The following is a 16,699-nucleotide window of genomic DNA, read 5'->3' as shown; positions in this document are numbered from 1 at the left end:
CCAATTAGATAATCAGTTAGTTATAAAGGGAGAAACATACAGAATTTTTATTAGTGAAAAAATAAGAAACGGTGTATGTGAGGGTGAGACACACTTTCATTCTCCCTTTGAAAACTGATTGAGAGACCACACATCTTGGGCGTAAAGTAGAATTGGAGTGAAGATTAAAAGTCTTCCCAAGTGCTTCTAATCTTTATTTTGAATTTCTCCACACCAAGGTATACTATCTTGTTCTTAAATTCTGAAATTTACATAGTGCACGTTATCAATCATGAATGAAATAGATCATTATTTGTTGCTTCCGCTATGTGTTTTGTATGAGATACACCAGTTTTTCCAACAAATTTAAAGAATCAATTTTTATCTTAGGTGGACAAAATTAAGAGTTTGGAAGAGCAACTAGTTGAATCTAAAACTGAAATTGAAAAATTAACTAGTTCCAAACTTGTTGTTGAGCCTAACTCAAAAGAAAAATATTTTTATATTCCTTCATTTGAAAGGAATTATAAAGAGTTGAAGGCTAATATTGCTAGGATAGACAAAGGAAAAAAATCTGATGTTACTTCTGAAGTTTCTAAATCTATGTCTAAAACTCCTCTTAGGTTGAATAAAAAATCTGAATTTGTCCCCACTTATCATCATTGTCATATTGTTGATCATATTAGGCCAAATTGTCCTAAGTTAAGGTCTTTGTTAACTTCTAAGGTTAGACAACCTTCTAGGAAGCCTTGTAGTTCTAAAACTACTCATATTTGTCACCATTGTGGTGCTTTCGGTCACACTCACCCTAACTGTTTCAAGCTATTTCCTCATAAGCGAGTGTCTCATAGGTCTCATCCTTTATCTAAAGGCTTTGTACCTATTCTTGGTGAGTTATTAAAAACTTTGAGCTTTTTAACTCAATTTCAAGGGAATTATAATTTCTCTATATCTTTTAGTAGTCATACTAGGACAAGTGTCTTTTCATCTTCACGACCAAAGACTTATGCTGTGTGGGTGATAAAGGATCCTAAAACTTAATTGTCATTCTATTTGTCCTTTGTCTTAATTCTTTCTATCTAAAGTAGGACTTTCATACTTGATTTCTTATTTGTTTTTGGAATCATGCTTTCATGCATTATATTGTTTTTAAATTTATTTATTTTTGCATGTGCATCTTTTTCATTTCTTTTATTGCTTTTATGAAAAAAAAATTGGAAAAAAGAATAGTTTTTAAAAAAAATACAAAAATAGTGTATGTTCTGTGTACTTATGTACCTTTGAATGGCCATTGAAACAAGATTTCTTAACTTTGTATCTCTTGTAGCTTAGATGAGCATTTTCATGCACAACTAAGCAATGTGAGCTTTGTGGCTCATTTTATGTGATTTGTATGATTTGGTTGATCTCTTATCTTTCATATCTTAAATCACTCTTTTCGACGGGAAGGACTAGAAAATTCTACAAGAAAGGCATAAATAACCATCTCACCACTAAAACTCGTCAATCATAAAACATCTGTATGCAATTCATAAAAGCCGTGCTCGGTAAGGTGTAACACTTGCGCAGCAAAATAAGGATGTTCAAGCTTACATAATTGGGTATATTCTTTTCTTTCTCTTATATGCACATGCATGATATGCTTAAAAAGAAAAATATGCAAAGAACATGAAAAGCAAAAAAGAATCAAAATGCTTTTAATATGGTTGCAAGCATGTTTCTGTTGGAAAATACGTGTTTGTATCTCATATAAAACATGCGCAGCGAAAAATTAACGGATTTACTTCACTCGCAATTGATAATATGTACTATGTAAATTTTAGAATTTAAGAACAAGAAAGCGTACCTTGGTGCGGTGAAATTCAAAACCAAAGATTATAAGTACTTGGGAACACTTTTGATCTTCACTCCAATTCCACTTAATGCCCAAGAAGTGTGGTCTCTTAATCAGTTTCCAAGGAGAGAATAGGAGAGTGTCCAACACTCACATACAAACCATTTCATTCCTTGTATGTTCTAAATGAAAACACTTATGAAAAGGACTTATTAAAATTCTGTATGTTTCTCTCCTTATATATATAATTGATTATCTAATTGGGCTAGCTTTTTGGGTCATTCTAACTGGGCTTTTGTATGTGGCTTGGAGTGGGACCAAAAGAGACCAATAAGACACTAGCTCCAATGAGCATTGGCCTTTTCTGTCAACTCTTGACAAGTCCAAAGTTACCATTAACTATATTTAATACAACTATATAAATATAGTTGCACTCTAGGCTTTATCTATAAATTATATCTCAAGAGTTTATTATACATGCAACCCCTTCATTAAAATATTCGTAGTAATACAAATTCATGAATGTAGATTGTTACTTTGAAGATTACTACATCCTAATCCTTGAGTACCAAGTTTAATCCTTTAAGTTGTCCATTATATATTTATGAAATCGAATCTCATAAATATATACTCTAGTAACTCCTTACTAAAGTGGTTGGGCTCAACTCTCTGAATAACCAAACCCATTAAACTTATCTCAAGGGAATATTTAGTATCTCCGTTAAGAGATTATGAATTCCATCTTGAGAATATATGTTCCATCAACACTAAATGTGGCTGCCCAACATACTGAGATTTTGATCGTAACCATTAGATCTCACTCCTGATATATCAAAGCAACCTACACCTCATGATCAAGTCCATTATTCTCTCAAGATTAAGAGTTCATGTAAATAAAAGTCGTGAGATTTATTATTCATTTAACAGTCGTTAAGAGAATAATAAATCTCACAGTGGTCCAATTCAATATGTTTTAACTCTTAAAACATATCAACATACCAACTAGAAATCTCCATTTCCATGATCAAGACAAATCATCTTAGTTGATATGTTATAGTCTTCGCAGATGAAATGCCTAATTTCATCACTGACTACGAACTACATTTTGAATTTACAAGGAACTTGTGATTTACATCTTCTTTGACTAAATCACATAAATCACATACAATGCATCTCATGGACTAAGATAATGTCACATTAGTTCATTTATAAATAATATCATATAATTAAACAAATTAATTATTTATGACATGCCAATAAATTGGATTGTAGGGCAAAAACCCCAACAGTTTCTAGGAGATGTGGGAGTTAAATGATATAACTCGAAGGTGATAGTCCCTATCAAATAGTTATGATTGTGTGTGATTGTGTTTGATCCTCCTATATCAATTCTTGTCATATAATGATGCTCTTGCTCTCTTGCAAAAGTTTTACACACAACACGCATAATCTTTACTACCTTTGATACTATTGTACAAGTACAATATAATTTGGCCATCACAAAAAAAACATGTGGTAGTATATGCTCTTTAAACTTTCCAAACTTGTTTTGAAATAAAATTTGGTTAGACATGTTTTGTGTGTTTTGATTTAGGAATGCTTTGCATCTAGAGTTGAGATTGAGTTTCTATGCTTAAACATGCTCTTTGAATGCTTGCTTTGATGGTTATCTTGTTTGCATTCATCTTGTGTTTTTTCTCCTCCTCAAAATCTTTTCTTCAAGGCTTTCGACAAATACATCGATACCTTCTCGATACATAATCGACACCTCCTCGATACAAGCCTTTCTATTGAGCTTTCTAGGTTTTTTTTTATACCTCTCAAAAGATAGCCCAATCCATCGAGCCAAATTCCTTGGGATCTCTGTCTACTCGATAGCTTCTCGATACCTTCCTCGATTTATCAAGAATTTTTGCCATCGACACCTCCTTGATACCTCTCAATCAATCGAGCTTTTTTTCTCCAAAGAAGCTCAATACCTCCTCGATCTATTGAGCTGTGTTTTCTTTATATAGTTTGAGGTCCAACCTAGTTTTATCAATTCTCAAATATTTCTCTCTCTCTCTCTCTCTCTCTCCTCTCATGACCTAAACACCTGTCTCTCTCAAAAAACACTCCACCCATCATCTTTTTGGCCTAATCCAAGTCTCCCTCCCTTGGTAAGTGTTCTTGATCTCTTCCTTTTCCTTTTTTTCATGCATTCATGCATCATTTGACCTAAGTTTTCTTTTTTCTTTTTGGGAAATTTTTGGGGTTTTGTAATTTTGTCAAAAATTTTGGGTTAGGCGTTGTTGAAATGAACTCATATGATCATGCACTGCATTCTAAGTTCATTATAACTCTGTTTCATGCATTCTAGGGTTGTGTGCTTGATTATATCTTGTGAGTGTTGTTAGGTTGGATTGGGTTTTACCCATAATGCAATTTTTTTGCACGTCACATGTTTATGCATCTTCATGCATTGCACATCTCTATCCTTTTTTCCTGTGCCTTAGATATTTTTGTTGTGCTTCCGTTCTTATCTCTATCTTTCTCATTTAGTCTCCTCATCATGGCACCCAAAAATTTTGTTCCTTCTAAAAACATGATTTTTCATGGTTCATCTTCTTCTTCTTTTCCTCCTAATTCTGTTTGGTTCCGTGATGAGAAGGCACAAGATGACTTCTCTAAGAACTTTTTTGATCGAGCGATTCATTTGGAATGCCAAGTCATTCTATCTGATTTTCCAGACACACCTCTACCTGGTGCGTTTAGCCTTTGGGGATGGACTTCTCTTTGTGAGAAACCCTCAAGGTGTTCAGACGTGTTCATACAGGAGTTTTACTCTAACATGCACACCATTGATACCTTTGTACCTTGGTTTAACGCAGTATTCCGTGGTACACGTATCGTAGTCACCCCGAATTTCATTTCCGAGGTACTACATGTCCCCAGGGTGGATCATCCGGATAACCCTAATCATCCTCATCTCTCTTCCATCTCTAGAGACGAGTTGCCCTCACTCTTTTGTGAGAATGCCATGTTGTGGGACCTACCCTTAATTTCTCCACACTGAGTTTGCTAATGGTCCACGAATCCTTAATATGGTGATGACCTTTGTAATTACTCCACGGCCTCACTATAACACTATCACCGAGCCTCGTGCTTGTTTTCTACTTTCCCTCACGAAAGGTTTCTCTATAGACTTTCCTTCACACATGATAGAGTCTATCATCGACTATTATCGTGGCACGGCTACACATGATAAGCTATTCTTTCCTTTAGCTATCACGTGTATCCTTACACACCTGCACATCACAATCCTTCCCTTTCCTCAATTCTACGATATGGGTGCCATTGGTAGAGAGTCTATTTGGCGAAGTGCAGCAGCTTGCTACAAAAAGGCCGCCAGTGGAGTCTTCTAATATAGCCCCAACAGATCCTACAACTCCTTCCTCTCGACCTTCTTCATCCTCTGCCCCTTCTTCCTCATCTTAGGCCACTGCCTCCCTTGCTGACATCATGGAACAGCTTCAGCACATGCGTGCTGATTTTGGTAATCATCTGGACCTTCTATCTGATGAGATGTGTCAGAAGAACACCAGAATCAGTTGCATTGCTCGCCATTAGTCTTGGCTTGGAGGTTTTACGCCCTTACCTTCACCGGAGCCTGCTAAGGAGTCATCTTCTTCAGATGGTGGAGATGATGATGACGTTGCTTCTAGCTTGGAGTATGATGATGAGATGATGACCTCTCAGTGGAGTAGTTTTGTCACTTGTTAAGGGGAGAGCTGATGACGTTGCTTCTATTCGATGAGATGATGACGTTGCATTTGTCACTTGTAACAAAAAGAGGGAGGGGAGTAGTTTTGTAGATGAGAGTAGTTTAGGTGTTAGGGGGAGAGCTAGTGTAGGACATACTAGATAGGAGAAAGTAGTTTCGAGTGTGTTTGAGGGATGTAATTAGGTTTTGATGTATTCTTTCTCATTACATTTACCATGGTCTTTTAACCACTTTTATTACATACATTGTATTGTTTTCTTCACCATGATCCTATATGTATTGTTTCTTTTCTATCTTTATACACATGTTTCTTCTTGTATACAACTTGTCTAAGTTTCACACTTGATGCCTTGATGAATCTTATTTAAGTGTTTTAGTTGAGATAGGCTGCAAGTCTACCATATCATGATCTCTCTTCTTGCAAAGTTTTTCAAGAGTTCGTGTTAGGGTTAGATGAATGTACTTTTGTAAATTATGAGATCGTTGTGTTAGACTTCTCTCATAATCGTTTTTTGTGGTTTTGTCACGGATTGCCAAAGGGGGAGATTGTTAGGGTCACATTTTATTGTAATTAGCTAATCTTTTTGACAAAATGCACTTTACCTGTAATTGGGTGGATCTAAGATGAGTTTTTGTACTTCAAGAAACATGTTCAAGTCAAGTATTAAAGACATGAAGATTAGTCTAAGAAATAGCAGCTCGATTTATTGAGAATTACGATTAAAAAATTTCCAAATTTGAAATTTGGTCTAGTCTTGTATATTTATTTGGAGTTTCTTTTCTCAAAATCTTAGACATATACAAGGCTTATTTTAAAGGCCGTCACACATAGATACAGAGATAAAGAGATGTTTATTCTTTGTGTGAAACTACTGTTAGGATGTGTGCCCTTAAATCCTATTGTATGATACTATGTATGACATTATGTTATGATTAATAAAGTTGTTTTACTATTATCTAAAATAATGGTAACATGAATATTTGGACATTATCATATAGCCATGAGATGCATAGTATGTGATTTAGTCACAGAAGATATAAATCACAAGTTCTTTGTAAACTCCGAATGTTAGTTCGTAGTCGGTAATGAAATTGGGTATTTCATTTGCAAAGACTATAACATATCAACTAAGATGATTTGTCTTGATCATGGAAGTAGAGACTTCTAGTTTGTATGTTGATACGTTTTAAGAGTTAAGAAATATTGAACTGGACCACTGTGAGATTTATTATTCTCCTAACGACTATCAAATGAATAATAAATCTCACGACTTCTATTTACATGAACTCTTAATCCTGAGAGAATAATGAACCTAATCATGAGGTATAGGTTGCTTTGATATATCAGAAGTGAGATCTAAAGTCACAATCAAAACCTCACTATGTTGGGTAGCCACATTTAGTGTTGATGGAACATATATTTTCAAGATGAAATTCATAATCTCTTAACGGAGATATAATATATTTCCTTGAGATAAGTTTAATGGATTTGGTTATTCAGAGTGTTAGGCTTAACCACTTTAGTAAGGAGTTACTAAAGTATATATTTATAAAATTGGATTTCATAAATATATGATGAATAACTTAAAGGATTAAACCGAGTACTCAAGGATTAAGATGTAGTAATCTTCAAAGTGGCAGTCTACATTCATGACTTTGTATTACTACGAATATTTTATGAAAGGGTTCCATGTACAATAAAGTCTTGGGATATAATTTATTAATAAGGCCTAGAGTGCAATAATATTTATATAGTGGTATTAAATATAATTAATGGTAACTTTGGACTTGTCAAGAGTTGACAAAAAGCCCAAGGCCCATTGGAGCTAGAGTCTTATTTGGTTCTTTTTGGTCCCACTCCAAGCCACATACTAGAGCCCAATTGGAATGGCCTAGAAGGCTAGCCCAATTAGATAATCAGTTAGATATACGGGGAGAAACATACAAAATTTTGTAAGGGACACTATTGTGAAATGGTGTGTATATGAGTGTAAGCCACTCTTTTATTCTCCCTTGGACTGATTGAGAGACCACACTTCTTGAGCGTTAGTGGAATTGGAGTGAAGATTAAAACTGTTCCCAAGTACTTCTGATCTTTTTTTTTTTTAATTTCACCACACCAAGGTACGCTCTCTTGTTCTAAAATTCTGAAATTTACATAGTACGTGTTCTCAATTGCGAATGAAGTAAATATGTTAATTTTCCATTGCATATGCTTTGTATGAGATACAAACCATGTTTTATCCAACAACTACTGCATTTGTACGCTATAGGGTTTTGTAACTGAGTGCTTCAAGATCTTCGTTGTTGATGAAGTGAAGAACTTTGCAGCTAACAACATCTATTCAAATTGCTGGAGTTAGACATGTACTTGGGATTGGAGTAAAAGTTCAACTGTAGGTTGGTATTTCAGGATAGGCCAAGGGTAGTTGGTAAGATTTCTTATACTTGTAACTGCTTGATTATTGATTTGTAGATTCTTGGGAGTGATGACCTTAAAATCACCCTGTAGGGTTTTTGCTTCGCGAGGTTTTCCCTATTTGTCAACAAATCACTGTCTCATATTTTTTTTCCTCTGAATTTTCACCAAATTTTAATTTGTCACACCAACATTATGAATACCATATGTGAGGAATAGATAGCCGAGTAGAAGTATTGGGCTGTGGGCCGCGCTCGAGAATGCAAAGGTGCCCAAAGATGGTCAAGCAGTAAAAAGGGCATGTGGGTTGATGGGTCGGTAACAATGAATAAGTGATGTCTCTTGAGGATCCAAACTTCCTCGAGAGGTGATGTGAGAATCTAGAGCCCGACCACCTGGAACATACCGTGTAAGAGGCAACCATACTTTGGAAGATAAGCTTTAGAGAAATGAGTCAACAATGAGCTAAGAAATATCTAAGAAGAAGGCTGCCATGACCACATTAAATGTTCTCCACCTAACCAACTGACCGCATTTATGTGGAAGTGATATTTGAACAGTGATTTTCAGCCTTACAGCTACACACAAATTTTCCCGGAAGGTTCTAATGGGACAAGCATCCAAGAGATCATCTGCATAATCAACAGGTGGAAGGTTGGGATTGAGAAGAATAGGACTATATTAAGAAAAAACTTCCGTGAGAAATGGGGACACACAAGGGAGAAAGAGAGAGAATTCTTTGTATTTGAGAGAAAAAGATTGAGTTAATATAAGAACACTTCTTTCTTGGACTTGTGATGCGAACCTCAATCGACACGCTTTGAGACCCAACAAAAATATTGGAATATTTAACCCAGGAAAGCTAAAAATCAGATATTTGATAGAAACCCTGACCTAACGTTTATAATCGAAACGCAAACCAAAGGTATAAGTTGACCTTGACCCAATGATTATAAAGAATCACGAACCAAAGGTATAAAGTTTGAACGCCACAAGGAAGAATCCTTGATAAGTTCACAGTTCTTGAAGAACCAAAAGAGAGCAAAGCCTCACCTTTTCTGAATTTTATTCAATAATAATCTGAAAAACGTTTACAGACTTCAGAGCCTATTTAAGGACTCCACAAAACTTGACAGACAAAAAAATATATTCTGAAATAACTCCTAATTGATACCTTACCATATCAGGAATCAAGCTTGACCTAAAAAGCATTAAATGCACCTAAAAATAAGGAAAATACCTAAAAAACGTACTAAATAATAAAACCCTAAATAAAAGCTGATTTGGTCTGAAATTAGCAGATCCAAAATAGGAAAAAATCTGCCTTAACTGATTCAGAGCTGGAAAGTCAATCAGCCATTAATTCATGCCATAAATCACTCCCAATTAAGTCAGATCAGCCCTAAATAGCTTGAATTAAATTTACTACACCTTCATCTTCCTTTGGGCCAAGCTTGGAATATCCTGCGTTAGAATCAGCCCAAATCTCTTGAATCAGCCCATTAAGTGCTTCTTGGATCTTCTTGGATCTTGCTCTTGTAATAGGCCCAACTAGAACATGCAATGGATCCTTGAATGCTTGTTGATTCTCATCAACTTGACTGAGGAGCATAATTCCTTTCAAGTTGTGTTTTTGTTATCTTTATAATATGATCCTAATCTATCATGTAATGTGCTTGATTTACTGAATTCCTTCCCTATAAAATCCACTCTATATAACAAATATATTTTTTGGGCTCGTTGGGCCATTATCCACACTCTTTGGGTTTGGGATCTAATTCCAGTCTTTACAATTGGTGCCATCTGAGAGGATATACTAGGAAGGCGCTCATAGTCTCGTGTAGTCATGATGGGTTCAGGACCAAATCGAGAAGAGTTTATGGGATCTTAGCACCAAGACCATTTGCTTAACTTGGAACGAAGGAGAGATCGTGAAGTGAGTGTGCACAAGACTCACACCAGCAGGAGTCACTCCAGAACTGGGAGCCATGTATCGCATGAGGAGGATACTAGAAACTTACAATTGAAAATTGATCATTTGAGTAGAAAATTACGTCGCAAGCAAAGGAGGGAGTCTCCTTCAAGCTCAGGATTCGAGTCCGAGGATGATGACAATTACAGACCAAAGTCAAGAACTCCTCCTAGTGAATCTTTTTCCTATAGGGAAGAACGTTATCATAGGCAAAGAAGTAGGAGTCCGACCCATAGGGGCTTGGGGAATGACGTAATGAGTAGGGCCTTATGCTAGATTTCAAAATCACTATTAAAACGAAGGATTGAGAGGGCAAAGCTTCCTCGTCGGTTTACACAGCCCACTTTTACCATTTACAATGGGAGGACAGATCCAGTGGAGCACGTTAGTCATTTCAATCAAGGGATGACTGTTCATTCGAGGAATAAAACCTTAATGTGCAAGGTGTTCCCATCTAGCTTGGGGCCTATTGCGATGAGGTGGTTTGATGGGTTGGAAGAAGGCTTCATCATCTCCTTTTAGGAGCTCACTAAGGTCTTCAAGGCTTAATTTGTTTCAAGTAGTAGGGTTCCTTGCTCCGTAGATTCCTTGTTTTCAATGACAATAAGAGAGGGTGAGACCTTAAAGACCTACACTGACAAATATTGGGAAATGTTCAACGAGATAGATGGAGATTTCAAGGATGTAGTAGCTATAAGGACGTTCAAGGTCAGCCTTCCCACTGAGCATGATTTGAGAAAATCCTTGACCAGGAAGCCTGCACAAAGTATGTGTCAGCTAATGGACCGAATTGACGAGTACAAATGGGTCGAGAAAGATCAGTAGTAAGGAAGGGGAAAGCAAAGGCCACCCCCTGACCAAAGAGATTTCAAGTTAGAAAGGTAACAACAGTCGACCCAGGACGGATTTTCCAAGACACGAGGGGCATTCTACTACTCAAACGGTTAATACAGTTTTTAGGGAGCCTGTACACCAAATCCTTGACAAGATAAAGAATGAACCATATATCAAGTGGCCGAATAAGATGGGAGGAGACCTCACTAAGCGTAATCAAGGTCTTTATTGTAGGTATCATCAGGATTATGGGCACACAACAGAAGATTACAAAACTCTACAAGATTATCTCTAGCAATTAGTCAAGGTCGGGAAGCTGAAGCAGTTCTTTTACCAACCATCTGTGCAAGGAAGTTAGGCCGGATTAGTACATCAGCAAGAAAACTCCTTAAGACCATCCCTGGGAACAATCAATGTGATCCTAGCAACCTCGAGTCAGATTGGCATGTATTCATCCAAGGTCATGTCCGTATCAAGTTCACACACTGAGGATCTAGTCCTTAAACCTAAACGGGGAAAGATGCAGGCTCGACCAGCTTTGAGCTTCTCTGATGAAGATAAAGTTGGAACTTATCAGCCGCACGATGAAGCCTTAATGGTTACCCTTCAAATAAGAGGCTATGATGTAAGAAGGGTCCTAGTAGATCAAAGCAGTGGTGCAGAGATCATGTATCCTGATCTGTACAAGGGACTTAAGCTAAAACCCGAGGACCTAGTTAGTTATGATTCCCCTCTAGTGGGATTTGATAGGAATACTATTATCCCAAGGGACATGATCAGATTGCCTATTTGGGTAGGGACAAAAGTGGTGGAAGTAAACTTCATTGTGGTAGATGCTTATTCACCTTATACTGCCATCTTAGCAAAACTGTGGCTTCATGCCATAGAGGCCGTTTCTTCAACTCTACATCTAAAGGTGAAGTTTCCCTCAGGGGACTATATTAAAGAATTGATTGGAAGCCAGACTATGGCAAGGCAATAATTGGTCACTGCTATCATACACCAGTCCGAAGGTGAACCCTTGGAAATCCCTAAAAGGGCCTTATAGCAATTAATTGAGGTAAAAGTGTCTACGGATGTTGCAGACGAAGGGGCGAGGTGTGAGGAGTTAAAGAAGGTTATTATTGATGCTGATGCAAAAAGATATTTCCAAATTGGAGTCCAATTACCTCCTTAGGAGAAGGAGGAATTGCTAGCTTTCCTTAGAAGGAATATAGATGTTTTTGATTGGAGTGCCTATGAAGCTCCCGGAGTGGATCTGAATTTTATTTGTCATCATTTAAATGTCAACGCAGCCATTACCCTGAAGAAGTAACCACATCGATACTCTTCTAAAGAGCATGCCAAGGCTGTCAAGAAAGAAGTGATGAAGCTTAAACGCACCAGGGAAATTAAGGAGGTTTTTTTACCCAGAATGGTTGACCAATACAGTTGTGGTGAAGAAGAAGTCAGGGAAGTGGAGAGTTTGCATGGATTTTACTGACTTGAATAAAGCTGCCCCAAGGATCCTTTCCTAATTCCTCGGATAGACCAATTTATGGATGCTACAATCGGTCATCCTCGAATGAGTTTTCTGAATGCCTTCCAAATCAGATACCATTAGCCACGGCAAACCAAGAGAAGATAACTTTTGTGACGCCTACTGGGAATTATGTTGGGAAAACACATGGAATAACAAATTTGTATCTCATACAAATACACACAGTGGAATATGAACAGATCTTCTTCATTCATGATTGATAACATGTACTATATAAATTTTAGAATTCAAGAACAAAAGAGCGTACCTTGGTGTGGTGAAATTCAAAACAAAATATCAGAATTACTTGGGAACACTTTTAATCTTCACTCTAATTTCACTTTACGCCCAAGAAGTGTGGTCTCTCAATCAGTTTCCAATGGAGAATAATCGAGTGGCTTTTACACATATACACACCATTTCATAATGAAATCTACTTCTAAAATTCTGTATATTTCTCACTTTGTATCTAACTGTTTATCTAATCGAACTAGCCTTTGGGCCCTTACAATTGGGCTTTAGTGTATGGCTTGGAGTGGGACCAAAAGGGAACAAATAAGAATCTAGTTCCAATGGGCCTTGGGCTTTTCTATCAACTCTTGACAGGTCCAAAATTATCATTAATTATATTTAATACCACTATATAAATATAATTGCACTCTAGGCCTTAGATATAAATTATATCTCAAGACTTTATTGTACATGTAACCTCTTCATAAAATATTCGTAATAATACAAAGTCATGAAAATAAACTGGCACTTTGAAGATTACTACATCTTTAATCCTTGAGTACCTGGTTTAATCATTTAAGTTATTCATCATATATTTATGAAATCCAATTTCATAAATATATACTTTAGTAACTCCATACTAAAGTGGTTAGGCCTAACATTTTGAATAACCAAAACCATTAAATTTATCCAATGGAATATTTTGTATCTCCGTTAAGAGATTATGAATTCCATCTTGAGAATATATGTTCCATCAGCACTAAATGTGGCTGCCCAACATACTGAGGTTTTGATCATTACTTTAGATCTCACTTCTGATATATCAAAGTAACATACATCTCATGATCAGGTCCATTTTTCTCTCAATATTAAGAGTTCATGCAAATAGAAGTCGTGAGATTCATTATTCATTTGACAGTCATTAGGAGAATAATAAATCTCACAGCAGTTCAGTTCAATATGTCTTAACTCTTAAAACATATCAACATATCAACTGGAAGTCTCCACTTCCATGATCAAGACAAATCATTTTAGTTGATATGTTATAGTCTTCGCAGATGAAATGTCAAATTTCAACACCGACTACGAACCAAAATTCTGAGTTTACAAAGAACTTGTGATCTATATCTTTTGTGACTAAATCACATACTATGTATCTCATAAACTCTATGATAATGTCCAAATATTTATATTACCATTATTTTAGATAATAATAAAACAACTCTATTAATCACAACATAATATCATACATAGCATCATACAAAAGGATTTAAGGGCACACATCCTAATAATCTCCCACTTGCCCTAAAGACTATTGTGCACTAATCTAACTCCCATTCCCTCCAAATGTAACTCAAAAGTCCTTTGAGGCAAGGTTTTGGTAAAGGAATCTGCTAGATTATTTGCACTCTCAATCTTTGCTACTACCACATCTCCTCGAGCAACAATGTCTCGAATAATGTGGTAATTTCTTTCTATGTGCTTTCCTTTTTTATAATTCCTTAGATCCTTGGATTGTGCAACCGCTCCACTATTGTCGCAAAATAATGTGATAAGAACTTGCTCCATTCTCACAACACCAAGATCAGAAAGGAATTTCTTGAGCCAAATAGCTTCCTCTGCTACTTCACAAGCAGTAACATATTCAGCTTCCATGGTGGAGTCGGCAATACATGATTTCTTAACACTCCTCTAACTTATGGCTCTACCTCCCAAGGTGAACACACAACCTGAAGTGGACTATCTAAAATCAAGATCTGATTGAAAATTTGAATCTATATAACTAATAGGAATCAAATCCTCACTATGGTAAACAAGCATATAATCTCTCGTTCTCCGTAGATACTTGAGAATATGTTTTACAGCTTGCTAATATTTAAGTCCTGGATTTAATTGATATTGGCTGACCATGCCAACTGAATAACAGATATCTGATCTAGTACATAGCATGGCATACATGAGACTTCCCACTGCAGAAACGTAAGGAACTTGTCTCATTATTATATTCTTCCTCAAGAGTCTTAGGCCTTTGGTCATCAGACAGAAGAACTCCATGTTTAAATGAAAGTAATCATTTCTTGGAGTTTTGCATGCTAAACCGTTCTAGAACCTTATCTATATACCCAGCTTGTGATAAACCTAACATCTTATTCTTGCAATTTCGACAAAGCTTGATCCTTAGAATAAAGTTAGTTTCACCTAAGTCCTTCATATCAAATTGGCTTGACAACTAAATCTTTACTGATGACATTACCCTTACATCATTTCCAATGAATAAAATATCATCAAGATAAAGCACTAGGAGCATTACTACTTTATCTCTATGTCTTTTGTACACACATGGTTCATCAAGATTTTGTTCAAAACTAAATGACTTGATTGCTTGATCAAATCTGATGTTCCATGACCTAGATGCTTGCTTAAGTCCATAAATGGACATTTCCAACTTGCATACCATATGCTCTTAGTTCTTTACTATGAAACCTTCCAGTTGCATCATATAGATTTCTTCTTCAAGATTGCCATTAAGAAATGCAGTCTTATTATCCATTTGTCAAATCTCATAATCATAATAAGCAGTAATGGATAAGAGAATTCTGATAGATTTAAGGATGGCTACTAGCGAAAAAGTTTCATAATAGTTAATACCTTCTTTTTATGTATACCCATTCGCCACTAGTCTTGCTTTAAAGGTTTCAACATTTCCATCTATCATTCTCTTCCTCTTGTAAACCCATTTGCAACCAACAGGTTTAATGCCACTAGGCGCCTTTACAAGATCCCAAACTTGATTGGAATACATAGAATCTAATTTAGATTTCATAGCTTGAACCCAATGATGTGCATCTATATCATTCATTGCCTCTTCATAAGCGTAGGGATCCGATTCAACCTTTTCTGAAATAGCTTCATAAATTTCTCCCAGACTTATAAATCTTATAGGAGGCTGAACAATTCTCCCACTACAATAAGGCACCTGTGTACTAGTCATCTTATGAGTAATGTCTTGTGGTTAGGCATGTCCAAACAAAATCGGAACCCGACCCACCCAGCCAAACCGTCCAATTCGGCTCGAGAACTGGCCAACCCAACGTCAATGACTGGTCGGCGGCGGTCCTCTACTCTCTGAACCCAAAAACGGCGGGTCAATTGGTGGGTTTGAGGCTGAGAAACCAATATGTAACCGACCCGACCGTATCTAACTGAAAAATCACCAATTTTCTATTCGATCTATTGAGATCTGTCATGAACTCAAAGAGTCAGGCAAGATCTCGTTGAGATTCGGCCTGATCTCTTCGAGATATGCCGAGATCTCATCGAGATCCGACCAAATCTCGCTGAGATCGGCCTGATCTCTTCGAGATCCGCCGAGATCTCGTCAAGATCCGGTTAGGTCTTGCCAGATCAGACAGCTTTTGGCAAAATTCAGCAAATTTTCACACAACCCGAAACCAACTGAGGACCAATCTGAACCCAATGAAAATCTAACCACCTGAACCGACTCCGTTCACCGGTCGGTGGCGGGTCTAAGCATGGGAAACTCGAAGTGATAGGTTCGGTTTCGGTTTGGGCACAAACCCAACCCGAACTGACCCGTGGACAGCTCTACTTGTGGTGTATCTAATACATCCACATCATCCCTAGTTTCATGCATTAGTTGTTCAATTACAGGTTCATCTATTTCAGCCAAGACAACTTTACTTCTAGGATTAAAATTATTCACATAATCATTCTCTAAAAACTTAGCATTGGTGCTAACAAACATTTTGTTCTCTTTATGATTATAAAATAAATAACCCTTAGTTTCCTTTGAATACCCTAAAAACATGTATACTTCTATTTTTGCTTCCAACTTATCAGACTTTATGTGTCGAACATCCCCAAATGTGGAGGTATCTCAAACTAGGCTTGCGCCCACTCCACAATTTTGATTGTGTTGGGAATAGATTTTGATAGAACTAAATTCAAAATATGCATTACAGTTTTTAGTGCATATCCCCAAAAAGAAATTGGTAAAGTTGAATAACTCATCATGGACCTAACAATTTCTAAAAGAGTCTTATTCCTTTTTTCTGCTACACCATTTTGTTAGGGTGTTCTAGTTGCAATTAATTGGGATACAATCCCATTTTGAATTAAGTAGTCCT

At 36.6% G+C, this 16,699-nt stretch overlaps 1 protein-coding gene across 1 annotated transcript; it reads left to right on the top strand.

The window, feature by feature from the left end:
- Positions 1–11,264: 11,264 nt before the first annotated feature.
- On the top strand, positions 11,265–11,783 carry LOC142605821 (uncharacterized). The gene has a single exon (XM_075777255.1). It carries the CDS (start codon positions 11,265–11,267, stop codon positions 11,781–11,783), a length of 519 nt encoding a protein of 172 aa, XP_075633370.1.
- Positions 11,784–16,699: the final 4,916 nt, after the last annotated feature.

Source organism: Castanea sativa, chromosome 8, assembly GCF_040712315.1.
Source record: "Castanea sativa cultivar Marrone di Chiusa Pesio chromosome 8, ASM4071231v1".
In the NCBI taxonomy this organism is placed as follows: domain Eukaryota; kingdom Viridiplantae; phylum Streptophyta; class Magnoliopsida; order Fagales; family Fagaceae; genus Castanea; species Castanea sativa.
This window is presented reverse-complemented; position numbering and strand designations above follow the sequence as displayed.